General features: G+C 38.5%; 1 protein-coding gene across 1 annotated transcript in view; it reads right to left on the bottom strand.

Moving 5' to 3' along the window:
• spata20 (spermatogenesis associated 20) overlaps positions 1-16,873 on the bottom strand; it is a 53,079-nt gene that overhangs the window by 12,338 nt on the left and 23,868 nt on the right. Inside the window, exons 14-15 of the mRNA XM_031748903.2 lie at positions 15,105-15,304; positions 11,571-11,651 (exon numbers count right to left, since the gene is read on the bottom strand). Of these exons, the coding sequence (XP_031604763.1) occupies positions 11,571-11,651; positions 15,105-15,304 (281 nt within the window). The remainder of the gene's footprint in view (positions 1-11,570; positions 11,652-15,104; positions 15,305-16,873) is intronic.

Consider the following 16,873-nt stretch of genomic DNA (forward strand, 5'->3'; position numbering starts at 1 on the left):
TAATGTCTAATCAGGTGTGTCAAATATAAGGTCCAGGGGTCCGCAATCAGCCCAGCAAGGACTTTGGAAAATATGAAGAGGGCATAAAGTTTTATAAGTTATACAACTTCTCCTGCTGATAAAGATCTTCTCCATAGCATTCTTACTACACCAAAGTAGTTAAGTAACAAAAAAACAATTAAATGATAGAAATGCTCCTCATTACTTATTACTCATTACTACTCAGTCAAAACAAAAAAACCTCATCGATAAATCAATAAATTGTAGGTTCTATAAATACGGGACAGTCTGGGCAGTGAGCTGCCAGAATTTTTTCTGTAATTTTAGACATCGTGTAGAAAAAATGAAATTGAACTTCTTTATTATATAGTAAGATGTCTCAGGAATTAAATGTGTAGTTAAATGTCTTTACACTGACAAAAAGTGGAGTTTCACTCAGCAATCAAATGAGTTTGACATCCCTGGTCTAAATGCTCTTTTATATCCTCTTACGCTGCTTTTGTATATTACCTTTGATGCCTTTTGAAATTTTAGGTAAAGCACTTTGAATAGCCTTGCTGTTAAAATGTGCTAAAGAAATAAACTTGCCTTGCCTCCTTGATAGAACAGTTACAAGGTCCAGATACTAGATACCATTCATCAGTTTCAGATAAGAGATCCAAGTGAAGACTACATGATACTGGCTGAGGCAGATGAAGAAGTACACCAGTACAGGAAGGAGACACAGGCAGCCAACAGGAACACAATCCAAATTGTTGCTTTGAAGATAAATTGTCTGAAAGAGTAAGACTGAACTGCTTGTAGAGTATTTGCATGCAGTTCGGAGTAATGTTGATGCAGGATGTTCTTCAACACAGTTCTCCAGTAAATGCAAATTGATTCTTGGCACTGTCAATGAACAAAATGCTCAGAACTGCTTTCCTTCCTTTGACTGCCAGGGAGATGTTGGCTTAGCTTAGAGTGCTTCCAACTATTTATGGGCACACAAACTGTTTCGTTAAAGCAGTTTTCTACTGTTCCTTTCAAAAGTTTACATGAAAGATTGAGTTTTCATGTTTGGAAATGTGCTGAAAATGCTACAACCTTTTCATATTTATACATCCTAATACGGATGATTTTTAAAATAAACTAAAAATGGTATAATGCAAAACTGGTACATAGGAATACACTGTAAAAATGTGATATTAAGTTTTTAAATCGGCTTTGAGTTTAAAAAAAATGTATTATTACTTAAGTTTATTATTTTTGATTGATTTAAACTAACCTAGTCTACAAAATGTAGAGCGTAAGTAACACCAAACAAGATGTATTTGTCAGCTTTAGTCTGCAACTGTATTGCAGTCTACCTAGTTCCAAGTTTGGAAACTTTAACTAAAATATTATAGGCTGTCATAGGATGCTGTGTAGAGTAATCACTTACTCAATAAATCTTGGAAGTGAAATTTAAGCTGTCTAGCTGAAGTTTTCCAAGACAAAAGCAAATCTTGTGTTTTATTTAAATACAGAAAAGATACACTGATGGGTATCAAGTGTCTGATCAACGTGACCCTTGCTAAGAGAGATTTAACCAAATATGAATGAAATTGCATGCATATATTTGAACATGTAAGTATAGTTTTTGCCTTGTGTGGATTAGAGGAAATTCTAAATAAATTCAAACTTGTGAACACAATACTTGTTTTTGTTTTTTTAGGTAATACTTGGGGAAAAAAAAGAAAGTATTAAATATATATATGCAAACTTCTGTCCACAACTGTGGGAAAGATCTTTTTACAAACATAAGAACGATCAAACTAAAAAAATATTTTAACCTTGCTACACTTGTGATTACATGAGAAAGAATTTCACAGCTTAGAAAAATGGAAAGAATGACAGAAAGGGATATACAGTTGCAAAATGCTTGTGTTTATGTATGTGTAAATGTGTATCCACACACAGCATGAGGATATTTACCGAGCTGAGATGTGGACAAGCACGAAGCATCAACCACGGCTAAAGCACTCAAGATACCACGGGCAGAGGATTATATTGCACACATGCCACTAAAGCTGTCAACTCTGCTGAATCATGAGTGTACATGCAGCTCCACCAATGCTTTATGAATATACTGGCACATGTTGGAATTATGGGACACAAACATGAAAAAAGAAAAGAAAAATTCCCTTAATGGATGAATGTGTAATGCTTTAGATTAACAAATATAAGAAGGATGGAAGGAGTGAATGTAATGTGAAACTGAATTCTAAAGGATGTTCATTTGCAAAATAGCACAGACAAAGTAGGAAAAAGAGGATAAGTGGCTACCTGAATGCATTAAAGTAAGTCTGAAATGCACTTTTCCTCTACATGTACCATCTGGGGCCTTTCCCACAGCTGTCAGTCAGACTGTTTTCTACTCTCTGGATGGTTATTGGGCTTAGCAGGTCATCAAGGTTCTTGTGGCTCAGGTGGTAGAGAGAGTTGCCGAACAATCAGGAGGTGGATTGATTCCTGGCTTTACATGTCGAAGATGCTGGAGATGCCCAAGTTGCCCCTGACGCATCCATCAGACTGTAAATGTTGGCTAAAAAGTGCTTAGGCATAAATGAAAGCTCTGAAATTATGTGTTTTTAGGTGGCTTGTGGTAGAAAGCACTTTGAGTGGTCAAAGTGAGCAGAAACTTGCTACAAGTACGAGTCTGTTTAACAGAAGAGAAGAAACAACTCTTAGCGGACATATGCATTCTTACAAGGAGCTTTGATGAGTGACCGAGGCTCGGTGAAACAAAGAGACACAACAGGACACAGAGTGAAACAACAGAGCTTAAAGATCACTGAGGACCCTGGGTATGACTAACTCTAATCCTCTTTTTTACTGTAGTGTTACCATTGCAAGTTAGCAAGTGGGTATTCTCTCTTATCTCCACCCATCCCCTCCTTTCCCTTTCTCTGCTCACACTCCACATCACCCTGCTAACTGTTCCCCCAGTTAGCAGGGTCTCTAAGGCCTTGTTAGGGATTCCCAGTTGTTCGCAGACATTTTCAAAAGGACTCTCTCCTCCTAACAGGCCACGGTCCATCCTTCTACTCTCCTATTTGTCCTATTCTCTCTGCCTCACTCTCGTCTTTCGAAAGGCACAGGGAATGTGAAATATATCCATCTACATTTAATTCCATTTAATAATTCTTACATGGTATTTCTTAAACCATAAAAAAATCTCTCTGTCCTAAGCATCTTTCCTAACACATTTTACAGTCCTCCATAAGACGTGCCACAAACACTTTCCAGAGGATGTTGAATATTGTTGAAGTTTTTACTTAAATACACTCCAGAGAGGAACAGCAACTCTATTGCTCTCTGTGACAGTTTGCTTATAATAGAGTTACACAAAGTTACTTGGCTAGTTTTCTGGGGGGAAGGCTGATGAATAAGCAAAGCTGACAAGACAGTCAGGCTCAGTGGGAACTCACAATGGGAATTACAGTTCTTGTAAAACATTATTCAACTCATAAAAGAACATGTGTAAATCTTGGGCTGACAGAAATTCATAATTTGAACCACTATCAATGCCCCTGCCAACATGCTTTGTTACTTACATTACTAAGCAGCCTTGAGATCACAGCTTGATGAATGTAAATCTTCATGTTTAGTGTTGAATGTATTCCATTTTCTGGAAATGTATTCCAAAAATGCTGATCAGAGAGACCCATACAGACATCTTGATTTTTCTTTTTTAACCACCAAGATCAACCAGCACACAAGTAAAAATGAAGCAGCCTATTTTTAAAGCAGCTCTCATTAGGAACAGCAGAATTTAGATTTAAGGAAAGGAAGTCAATGCAATCTATTGAGCAGTAAAGAAGCTATATTTAAGTATACATTAAGTTCCATAATCCAAAAAAAGTATTTTATACTAATCAATAAAAAATTAAAAATTAAAAAAAGAATGAAAAGTATGACAAACTAAACCTCCATGGTTTGCTTTAGTCATCGAGCCAGCCACAGTTATGGGATCCTGAACAGCATGTAAAAAAAATACAAAAAAGAAAGGGGAAAGTCGAAGAGTATGTCATCAAAACAATTGTATAACTAAAACTGAGAGGACGTTTGTGGTAACCAAGAGTGTTTACATCAGAAAGGCAGAGCAATCAAATGAACAATCCAAACTGAGTTCTGAGTTTCTGTTTTTTCAATAACACTTCTTTCAATAATTCCAACTCTCTCTCAAAAGTAATGTTCCTAGAGAACTAAATTGCATTTACTTACCTTTCTTACCCAAAATTTTCCTCTACAGCAAAAAAACTTACAATTTTAAAGAGACAAAATAGTGTGCATGTTCCCCAACACATTCATCAGGTTGATAATGGCTTTTTGAACTTGAACCCCCATCCTGTCTCATTGCCTTGATCATCTACTCTACACCTATGTCTAGTTTGCCCCAAGTGTATAAATAGTCCTGTTTCCTCCTTTGTCCCTGGGTCTGTTTCAACTGTATGATCTTGTGGGTGTTTTTGGACTTTGTTTTGACAATTCTCATCTCTGCATCAGCCCTAATAAACGTTAACTTCTGTTTAATCAGCCACAAACACAGTGAAGAAATCCAGTTTAATGACTCAAAGCAGTGCATGGAGCCTAGCAAAGACCATCTAGTTTCAGCTGCCTCTGTTAGGACATCTGTCAGTAAACACAGCTATGTGTCTAACTCCAGCATCCAGGTGGATTCGTTTAAAAAATGAATTAATTAAACAAATAAATAAATAACTCAGTAGTCATAGAGTTGTTATGAAGAGAGAAACTATCAACAGAAACTACCTCTTAGTACCAGGTTGAAACATGTTTTTTTAATCCTGAAGGTGCTCACGTGGCAGCTTTTGGCACTTGCACAGATGTTGCCTCTTGGGTAAAACATGTTATCATTTTGATAATGTCCTCTCTTTGTTATAAACCACAAAAACTCTCAGTAAGCATTTCTGTTAAAACACCAAAAAAAGGGTCTATGTGGAGATTGGTAAAAAGACGTTAAACTATTCTGACACACAAATGTGCCCAAATGCAGACATCATAAAAGACAAAGCAGGCGAATTACTCAGTACAGGTTGAACATTATTGGAGTGCAAATATGGATGTAATTTTTCAGAATCAGTGACTCACAGAGGTCACTAACACGAAGATGATACAATGCAGAAATGTCCTTGCAAGTGTTGTTAGAATATTAGCCTTATTTTGAGAACACTTTCTGACTGCACACTTTTAGAGCAAAGAAATTCCACACGTTGGTGTTTTCAGTGCCAGCGTGGCTTTGAAGAAGAAAATTTAGCCACCATCATTTTATCATTTATACCTGTGTTTTTCACACTGTTAACATATTTTCCACAAGAAAGACCTCATGTCTTAAGTAGAGGAGGCACACTAGAAAAACTGTTTCTAGTCCTACCAATGTCACAAAACACCACTGTAACACTGTAGCGTCTATCCCTATCCTTAGGACCAATTGCTAAAAAGACTGCATCTCTATTTGTATTGCAAATCCCACACTCTACAATTTCAGTACTTACACAATCAACAAACCCTAACCCGACTCTAATCAAGCTATGTTTCTGTGTAATAGAAAAATTAACCACAATTTATTGCAGCAATTACAATCAAGAGCGATGTTTCGGTTTAACGGAGGCCTATAATTGATTCCAACAAGCAAAAAGTGAAGAAGCAGCTCCGAGTGCTGGAGTGAATTGAGAAGTGCAGACTCTTGTGGTGAATTAAAATAGTAAGTATATTAGATGAAGTGTGAAGAAATAAAAATGTGCGTGTGTGTGTTCGTGCATGCTCTAGATTAGCATGAGTTGAGTTCTGAGCACCTCATTCACCACAATTAGTTTGTGGCGGTCTAAAACCAGGAAAACAGGCAAGGAGTAATTGGATTTAAATTAGACATGTTCTCTGCTCATAGCTACCTAATGTAACGTGGAGCACAGTCCTCTTACTCACTCTTCCTTCGGCTTCTTCCCTTTATCTCATTTACCAACCCTCAATCTCTTCCCACTCCTGATGCTTATATAACCCACCCTACTGACTCCATCATGCACTTTATCCCTTACTTGCTTTATACCCATTCCCCTCCAGTTTATTTAGTGTTTTTACATGTAGTGTTATACATTATCTGTGTTAGACCATGTTTTCTACTTTTCCTTGTTCTTGCTACCAGAGATGAATAACTTTAAGGGAACAGATCAAAGAATGTGTACCAAGAAAGTGTCCAGGATTTTATTATTTCAAAGGTTTTAAAACATTTCACAGCACAAAATAATTTCTCTTAAGAGTTTTTAAATGATCTTTTATTAGCTAATGACTCTGCGGACACCATTATTTCAGTGCTTTAGATCTAACAGCTGTCTTTGACAGCTGTTTTCTTATTTCTCGCTTTTTGAGTGGTTTAGGTCATATTTGACAAAGACGAATAATAATGACTGAAACCAGCCCACTGAAGGAACAGTGGGCTGGGAGGTCAGTTCCCGGGCCCACTGGATCCTTATGTTAATTCCATTGTAAATAAGCTTGATGTGAAAATGGGCTGTAACTCAAAGACTGAACAAACAATTCTTAATTCATTTGTTCAATTAGGTTTTTACCAACTAAGGCTTCTAAGGTAAAGCCCTTCTTATTTATTAATAACTTTAGGAAAGTTATATATACTTTTATTGCAACTTGATGACTGCAGCGGCCATTATATGCTGGTGTAAATCAGACCTCCCTTTTACACCCTCAACAACTGGTTCAAAAGGCAGCTGCCCGCTTTCTCACTAGAACCTGTAAGATGGAGCACATTTCCCACTGAGGGGGACTGAGATTTCTCAGCCACAGGCTCTAAATTGTAGAATGAGTTGCCCTTTTATATTAGGCTGCCTCCACCTTGCACATTGTTAAATTACTCCTTAAAACAAATTTTTATTCTTTGGCGAGTTGTAGATATTTAGGCTGTCGTATGGTCTCTTGCATTTTTGTGATCCCTTAGATATTATTTATTGATGTGTCTGGGCATGCGTGAGTGTATCTGTGTGTATCTGTCATTTTATGGTGTAACAGTGTTTTACTTTTGTCAACTTTGTTTTAAATAAAATTGAATTGGTTTGTTAAACTGGTGGATGCTGATATTAGACATGGCTAAAGTTTCAAGCCATATTTAAGCGTATGACAAAGTAACCCTTGTAAAGCAAAAACTCAGGCTTCACTTTTATAGTTATTTTCAATTTTTGGCTCTAACTAAGCCAGCACTAAATCCACACCCATCTGCTGCTCAATCTTTGTGTTTAAAAAAGGCAACCAATCAGAAGGAAAGCTATGTTAAAAGTAAGTGGAAAGGCGCTAAAACAGCTGGTTTCTAACAGCAGTGAAGGACTCCACAAAGGTCTACTATAAAATAAGCATTATTCTAAACACCAAACCATTAAACTGGAACGGTTTGCAGCCGAGAGTGAAGTGGTGGGAATGAGAATCAGCACCTCCAAATCTGAGGGCATGGTCCTCAGCCAGAAAATGGGTGGAGTGCACACTCCGGGTCAGGGACGAGTTCCTGCCCCAAGTGGAGGAGTTTAAGTATCTCAGGGTCTTGTTCACGAGTGACGGGAGAAGCGAGCAGGAGATTGACAGACAGATTGCTGCTGCAGTGATGTGGACACTGTACCGGTCCGTCGTGGTGAAGAGAGAGGTGAGTATAAAAGTGAAGCCCTCAATTTACCGGTCGATCTACGTCGCTGCCCTCAACTATGGTCACAACCTGTGGGTAGTGACCGAAAGAACAAGATTGAGGATACAAGCAGTGGAAATGAGCATCCTCCAAAGGGTGGCTGGCCTCTCTCTTAGAGATAGGGTGAGATGTTGAGGCGTCCAGGAGGGGCTCAGAGTAGAGCCGCTGCTCCTCCACATTGGAAGGAGCGAGTTGAGGTGGTTCAGGCATCTCATAAGGATGCCTCCTGGGCCCCTCCTGGGTGAGGTGTTCTGGGCATGTCCCACCGGGAGGAGGCCCCGGGGCAGACCCAGGATACGCTGGAGAGATTATATTTCTAGGTTGGCCTGCGAACGCCTTGGTGTTCCCCCGGACAAGCTGGAGGAGGTGGCCGGGGAGAGGTGTGCACTTCTCTGCTTATGCTGCTGCCCCCATGACCCGGCTAGTTGGCTAGTCTCTTACAACTGATAAAATCTGCAGATGACAATTATGATTTCAGCTGATCGTATCATGTTCACCTACTTGAAATAAAGAACTACCAGATTATTTAACAGTTAGTCGGAAAGAAGGGTTTTAGCTGAGTCAGTTGTTGAACTTAAAAAAATTTGCTGATTAAATTTCTTGTTAATCAATTAACAGGCGAACTGCTTCAGCACAGTTTTATTTTTTTTTTCATTTCTTCCTTTTCCCTGTCTTCCTCTAGTTTGTAATCACATCAAGTACATGTGAATTTTTGTCCTCACTCATTTATCTTGTAGTGAGATTTGCATGTGAAACTGTGCAGAATGTGTTTGTGTGCTGCATGTGTTGCTTGCGAACATACTGTATCAGAAAGTCTGTGAGTGTATTTTACATCTGCTGTAGGCAGTGATGCCATTCCAAAGTGTGATGTCTCATCTCCAAAAATAGCTTTATGTGTATGTTTATTGTTGTGCAGGACCATCAAATCTCATCCTGGCCGAGGCAGCTTCTATTGCCACTAAAGTTGGCTCTTGTCACTATATCTGGACACACACAGATACTATGTGCACACACACTCTGTCCTCTGCCTCATTTACTCCCTCTCAGCCTCCCCCTTCATCTCACTCTGAAGGCTCATTAGAACAAAATCTGTATCTGACGTGTCACTCAAACAGACTCCAGGAGTCTTTTTTTCTTTGCTTCTAAAAGTACAAATGCACACAGTTATACTGTATACTGTTCTTTATATTCAGTATCTAACAAGATACCAGTGAAGCCTCTTTTTTCATTTCATGTCTTCTAGATAAAAAAATAAATACATAAAATTTCCTCCACTTTAATGTTTCTACTTCTTTTCTGTATTCTTTTAAACCATATTACTGGTTTCAGTCCAAAGAACATTTTATTCTTTTACTCCAAGTGGTGTAGTGCCTATCACTTACTGCCTCACAACAAGAAGGCTCCTGGTTCACCTCTCTGTATAAAGTCTGCATGCTTTCTGTGCACTCTGAAGTTTATTTGTGTGTGTATGTAGCAGCTACACCGATCCATCATAGTCACCATGAAATGAGAGAAAACAAGAGGAGGATATTTCCGAGTGTTGGATTGATTTTTGAACCACAGTGTAATTTGACAGTGCATTTGCGGAGCTTCTCGATTATCTCATCTCCTTAACTTTTCCCCACCGGGCATTTTTGTCAATGAAAAACTCGATGAAGTGTGCTGACGAGCACAGGAGTGACAGCTGAGTCATTTTACACAAGAAAAACAAACAAACAGGGACACGTTTCTCATACGTCACTACACGAGGGCTTGTCTGAAATGGCCTCCTCATGCACGATTACAATACGAGGCTACAATTTAGCCTACGTAATCACCGCTGCTGCCGGCATTTATCCACCCACCCGGTGGGGTGACCATGATACCCCATCAGCCTTATATCGCTGAGGGGTAAAAAATGATGACAGAAAGAGAAGCTGGAATTGCACAGGAGGAAACGACAGCACCGAATGGGCTGATCACAGTTGGTGCAGGCTGCATTGACATGATGTGGTTACCTTTCTGAGGAGGTGCAGCGTAAAATCAATGAGCAATAAAAACTACATTTTTCATGACCAACTTTCTAATTTAAATGAACCTAGCTTGAAAATAAACCTGTCTTTATTATTGATGTGACCATTTCTCCTGACTGTGACAGTACCCCATCAGAGAAATCACTGTCATTACCCTGAATGTAACATGGCTGAGCATGTGACAGTACACAGCGTACATCAGCCTTAATAATACATCCATCCTGATAATGGCTCCATCCAGCTCTTGATCTGTGTCTCTCTGCAGGGATCTGGAATGGCTTGATGTTACTGCAGCCACTGCCTGATACTGCACAACTCATCTATATTTCAGTAGGGCAGTGTGGAGTGTGTGTGTGTGTGCGTGTGTGTGTGTGTGTGTGTGTGTGTGTGTGAAAAGACAGGGCGAGAGATGGAGTGGACAATCACTGCTTTAATTTAGTAGTCTAATTCTGGTTGCAAGCTGGCCAAATAAGTGAATTTAAAGAGCAGTGTTATACAGTCAGAGCTGTGAATCTGTGCTGAGCACTTTCTTTGTTGAGTTTCACTTACTCAACAAGCTTGTAAAAATTATTTGTACAATTTAACCCACAAAGTGACAAAAGCAGCAGAAAGCAACACCAAGGAGCCTTCCTGTGGATGCACTCTGGACCTTAACATCCATAACAGCCAGTGACTGTCTCCTACCTCACCCCGTCAAAGTCAAAGCCACGCAGAAATTTTTCTTCCATGCTGTCAAGATGTTCTGAGATAGAGGCTGGCACCAAATCACAGGCATGCGTGAAAGCGTGGCCTTTTTATGTCAACTCATTTTTTCTAGCATTTTGGACCTCCTATCAGATGTACAGGCAAATAGTCACATGAAATTTTCAATTTCATTTAATTTAAAAACACCAAAATCCTTTTTCCCCCTCAATGTGACCAACTTAATGTTTATGACGTAGATTACTAGAAACGATTATTTTCACCTGCCATGTTTTATGCATTTTTTTGATAAACAAGTTACAGTAAGTGAAAGGTCTCGTTTTTATCTACGTTCTGTTACTGGCTCATCTTCTAGCTTTGTTTCCTTTTGTGTCAAAATTTTCCAAAAAAGACATTTTTTTAACGCTCACAAATTGGAAACCGGTGCTTGTTTGAGAATCTTTTAGGTTTTACTCTAACATGTTCTGTTTACCAAGAAAGCAGGTTATTAAAGGCAGTCCCACACTGGATTTTCACGTTTCAGACCCAGGGGTAACCTGCCATTATATAAAATTTATGGGTTTTTTTTTTAACATTTATTGTATTTAGTGTGAAACACAGGGAAATATTTTCAGGCTGAAAGCACTGAAAATGTTGGCTAGCCACACTGAATTTAAGACTGACTCAGACTGACAGCTGTCCAGTTCTTAACTACCAGCCTTCATCAGGGCTAGCAGGAAGACAAGTAAGGCCTTCACCGACTGCAGAGTTAAGATTTAGACCTACTGGGCATTTCAATGTCAGCAACGGGCTTTAAGGTCAACTAATGCCCCCAAAGAGATAGCTGGGAAGTTATTACACTGAGGAGTGGAAAAGAGAGAAGCTCAGGCTGACCTTTAAAAAACCACACTTAAATCAGCCAACGCCACAGGCGCTGTTCTACGTTGGACTCACTCTGTTTCTGTGTGTCAGTGTGTGTGCACGTTTAGAAGGTTAGTGCAAATCTGCTGCCTCCTTAAAGACACCGACGCTGGAGTAAATCAGTATGCGTCTACAAAGCTGAAAGCTGATCTTTGCTTTAGCGATTGGTGACATATTTGTCTCAGTTTGTCGAGATGATGCATCACTTTCACTCAAACATGATGTTGAAAGCTTACCTTATACGGGAGGAAGAGGGAGTTGACTGCTGCTAGGAGACTTGTGGTATCTGGAGCATCCCTCTGGCCACAGATCACAATCTAAAAAAGATAAATAAAAAAAGGAGGGAGGGTGAGGAAAAAAGAAAATGTGGATGAAAGGAGAAGGAAGAAAGAGGAAAGAAGTATAATAAGATCAAAGCAATAGGGGGAAAGGTGACACATGGGAGGAGGAGATGGAGAGGAAGTGATATAGGTCAGTACTGTATTTGTAGCAGTAACAAGGGAGGCAGGTGTTTTCTCTGGGATTGCCTTCCCCTGCTTTACTTCTCAGCTTGTTACCCTCGCCCTGTCACCCTGACCTACCCTCCATACGTCATGTATGACAGACAAACCCCTAACTAATCCCGTTTTAGGCTCCTGTTATTCCCTTCTCTCTGCTTACACAGCACACGCTTTCAAACTTAAACTTTTCTTTGAGTGTTACAGAAACTTTGGGCTAACTCCTGCTGTGCCTGCTAGTTTTGGTGGTTTCAGGCTAAACTGAGGGTGTTAATATTTCAAACCAGTTACATAACTGAACAGCTGAAATAATCCCTTAAATGCACAAGTCCTGTTTGAAAACAGGGGGAAATGATTAAGAGTCTGTGTGTCCAGGGATTAGATGTGCAGGGAGCTTAGAGAGCTGCTGTCCTCAGATGACCTACCATGAAATGGGGTGAAAAATATGTATCAACAAATTAGCTGCTTGCTTAAGGAGGACTCTTGTAAACAAATGTTTATCCAAACAGGGTTTATATGATGGGCGCTGAGCTTCCAAGTTAAGCTGTTAATGATGAAAAAGTAGCAGCGGGAGGAGAAACAGCACAGGACATAAATATTGTGAATGGTGAGGATATTAAAGGCTACTTGGCTCTAACTCCACTTTCATTAGTCAGTAAATTACACACGCAGCCACTTTGTTCACAGTCTGAGGATGTGTTTCGTCTGACTCGTGATTATTACTGGGATCGAGGTATACCAATGAAGCTAAAAAATACAAACATTTTTTAAAAATTATTATTTAATTAGTGCAAAACTTTCATATATTCCATATTCATTATATATAAAGTGACAGATTTTTCAGCCTTCATTTGTTTTAGAACACTTCCTCAGCGTAAGGATGTGCGTGACTACTTGACTGGATGACTAAGTGTCGCTGCTGGTCGGTACCAGACGTTCTGCTCATTTAATCTAATTGTTAACATTTTAATCGATGCCAGCAATTTATAGTGTCGTAAAGGTTATGCATCCATGAGCCACCAGATGGAGCTGCAGCCCCAAGATCGCTGTAGAAACCCGCCATAAATCTGTAAATCTAGGCTTGATCCTTTATTTAGGTCAAGTTGGTTTGATAGTCCTGCTAATGTGTCTCTCAGTGAGCACGAGTCCGATTGGACAGAGGAGGGTGAAAGGTTTCACCCACCACAGCAGGGCTGTAACTAAAGATTATTCATGTAGTGATCTAATTTGCCTTTTTCTTTAACTTTGTAAAACGGACCCATTCAGAGTTGGCGTCACAGCTCCAGGTGCCGGCGCTTTAAATTATCGTGCTGTTGTGGAAGGAAAACTCTGCTTTGCACAGTCTGCATTTAACGTTTTTTTTTTTTCCGTCTTCCTGTCTTGCGGTTTGTGCTACGTTCTTCTTCGTTAGTATCAAGTGCAGACGCAGCAGACAATATTAGTCACTGCCCCCATAGCTTCCTGTATTGTACTGCAGTTACAAAGACACATTTACGTGGTACTAGTGTATGACGCTTCGACAATAAAATTCTGGGTCAACCAATTTTTATAGGCGATGTCATCGATTATGCCAAGGAATCGTTGCAGCCCTACACCACACGCACACTCCCGTGCAGCCCCTCATTTAGTCGACTAAGAAATTAGTTGCCGGGAGCCAAGATCAATCAAAAACTGATTTACAATACAAAAACATCCAACTTCTAAACACAATGTTACTTATTACTTTAAAAGCAGACACAAATGTGATATAAAATAAAATGGACTTGACTGAACTAAAAAGCTCCGTGCTATCTTTTATCATTAAATGAAAAATCATTTTAATTTTAGGGGACAAAAATCGTAACTTTTGTTTTTTTGTTCAGTAAAAGATGGTCAACAGTGATTACTTGTGATAAATGTGGGTCACAAACTTTGGCTGTAAAGGTGATCCAGGAATCGCAAAATTAACAATAAATATATTTGATTCCTACAAATTTATTACATTTTAAGTACACAGAAAAGCATTGTTTTAAAAGTCACACCTTTTAGACTTTTATTCAACCGAATCCTGTTTGATAACTTTATAAAATTAGATGCCCTTGTGGTTTAATCCTACAGGATAAAATCCTTCAGGATTGGTTTTAAAATCAACACATTTTTATATTAAAATTCAGTTTTGGGATTCTAAAGAACTTCTGAGGGTTTAAGGGGTTTCAAAATAACTTATTTATTATTATTCAGGTTTTCAGAGCAGTTCCTGATCTTGAACTCATCTCACATTTCATAGGACCAGGAAACTTAATTTGGAAAGTAAAACTATTAATGGAAAAATCAAGTTCAATAGATAAACATCAGAAGATTAAAATAAATGAATGACAAAGCACACACAGGAAACGTTTCATTTTTCATTGTGAGACGATCAGAGTGACTAAAAGTTTGTGTGTCACATTTCAAACTGTGCTGTGGAAGTTTAGGAATGGCTGAAACACAATACAGTAAAGTACAGTACAGTAGGGCTGCTTGTTGTGATTTGCAATTGGAAGGAATAGTATACGTTATATCTGTCTTTTACTTTTTGCAATATTTGTTATTATAAAAATAGGTAACAAACAGACATGACTTTAGGCGTTGGCTGCTTTGTGGCATCTGTGAACATTTGACCAACTAAAGAAAGAACTTTACTATCCAAATATGCAAACATCATCAACCAATAAAACTTTATCTGCAGTGCTGTGGAGGGCTGTAGTGGAATAGTTTCACACTGATTCACGTTCACTTTACTGCATGATTACTGATTATACAAGGGAATCAGTTAAATCTGTTTCACCAGCTTCTTGTTCAGCTTTTGTTTTTGCTATGTCGCATCATTTTCTTCAGTTTTTGTTTACCAGTAAATGCAAATTGCATGACAAACTGTGTTTGCACAATATGTCATCCAAGCAGAAACCCTTGCTTTCAGTGGGTGGACGTGAAAATGAGTTTGGGCTGGCAGCCTGGCAAACGCCTGCTCTGCAAGCCAACCTGGCTTTTAGGACAACTGTCTTTGGCTAACACGAGTCAAAAGTGGCACTTTAAATGTATATTATTAAATCAAGACTACTTTGACTACCCTACCAATACCAATGGCAAAGTATTATCTGGTTGTCACAGTAACTAAAACCCACCAGTAGCCCTGATTCCTACATGCAAAAATTAAAAGACTTCAATGAGCGGTGAACTCAAAGGACAAAATAAAACCTTCTGGTGCCTGAACTTGTTCCCCTTCATGATCATGTGTGTTAGTTTCAAACTCACCTGTTTAAGTGTGTAGTGCTGGGCCATAAGAGCTCGCACCATTTCAGGCAGGGCTATGGGAACAGTGGTCAGACGGTCAGAGAATGCCGTCAGTAGCTGCTGGGACTTCTGGAGCCACTCCTGTCTTCCAGTGTAGTGGGACAGTCGGAGGAGGTTAAACGCTGAGACTGAGTTAGCACTGGGCTCAGCTCCATCCTGATCTGAGATGCAGAGACAAACAAAAGACAGTCAACAGTTACAGTATATATATGTGTATATATACATATACATATATATATATATATATGTGTATATATATATATATATATATATATATATATATATATATACATACATGTATATATATATATATATATATATACATACATACATGTATATATACATATACATATATATATATATATATATATATATATATATATATATATATATATATATATATATATATATATATATGTATATGTATATATATATACATATACAATTTTTTTGTGATTACACGGTGACTAACTGTGATAAACCATTCAATATTGTAAATCCGTTGCATTCAGATCCAAATCTACTTTATACACAGAGAGTCCCGATAACCAATTTGAAAAAAATTATTCCACAAATTAATATAAATCATAAATTTGATGGCATCTGTGTGAGAGTGATCGCAGTAAATCCAAGTCAGACTGCAGTTGTTTGGAGACAGGCTCCTTCCCACCAGGCAACGTGCAATAAAAATACTCACTGCAACTACTTGCAATTGGTCACCGATAGCAAAAATCTTCAATGCAATTACCAGGTGACCAGTGATTACTCCTAGTTACAGGGATGTTGCCATCCTATTTTTACTCTAGTGTGACTGAGCCATAAGACGGGGATTAGGACAAAACAGACTCACTCACTCACAACACAACTCATTTATTGTTATCTGCAACAAGGTCCTGGGAAGGTGCGATTCTATGCACAAAAAAGTATTATTTTGTCTTTTAGACATTCTTCACTAAAGTTGCCTTCAATGGTTGCCCGGTGATTGCATTGAAGTTTTTTGCTGTCGGTGACTGACTGAAACCAAATGTTTGAACATTCAGTTGTGGAAACACAGATATTGCCCACTAAGTTCAGCAAATTGTCCTCTTTTTTTGTTTGTTTGTTTAAAAAGCCAACATCAGTCAACAACAGGCCAAAACAAAAGCTTCTTTTTTATTTTTCAATTTTATTTTTATTTTTTATGAAGAAAACCATTTAAAAAACATTAATAAAAAATGAATGCAGGTTTAGGGAATTTCATGCTTAATTTTTCAGACTCAATGATTATGCTCAATGTTTTATAAACTCTGTGGCATAGCAATGCGTTATACATTTTTTAACTAATGTGATTTGTCTAAACATGAACAAACATTAAAAGTTTCAAGAAATCCAGAATGATGCCACGCTTATAATCCAAATGTGGATGCAATGCCTTCCTGTGTGATGTGATGGACACAACAGATAACCCCATGACTGGATCTGTTCAGTGACTGGTCCTTATCATTCATATCAGTGTCTAATGAGAACCTGGAAGGTGATGTTCCCATAACCTCTGCCCTCACTACATGATTGCTTCTCGGGCTTCTCAGGTCTGTGTTTCTGAATATGTGTGAGTGTGTTAAAGAAAGACCTTTTTTTTTTCCTTATTATTGTCCAACACAATTTACTCTTTAAGTTAAACTGCACATTTTGAGGAAAACCTGGAAATGTAGAGCTGTAGAGTTCTGACTTCTAAGTATTTACAGCAAAAC

Source organism: Oreochromis aureus, linkage group 8 (genome assembly GCF_013358895.1).
Source record: "Oreochromis aureus strain Israel breed Guangdong linkage group 8, ZZ_aureus, whole genome shotgun sequence".
NCBI classification, from domain to species: domain Eukaryota; kingdom Metazoa; phylum Chordata; class Actinopteri; order Cichliformes; family Cichlidae; genus Oreochromis; species Oreochromis aureus.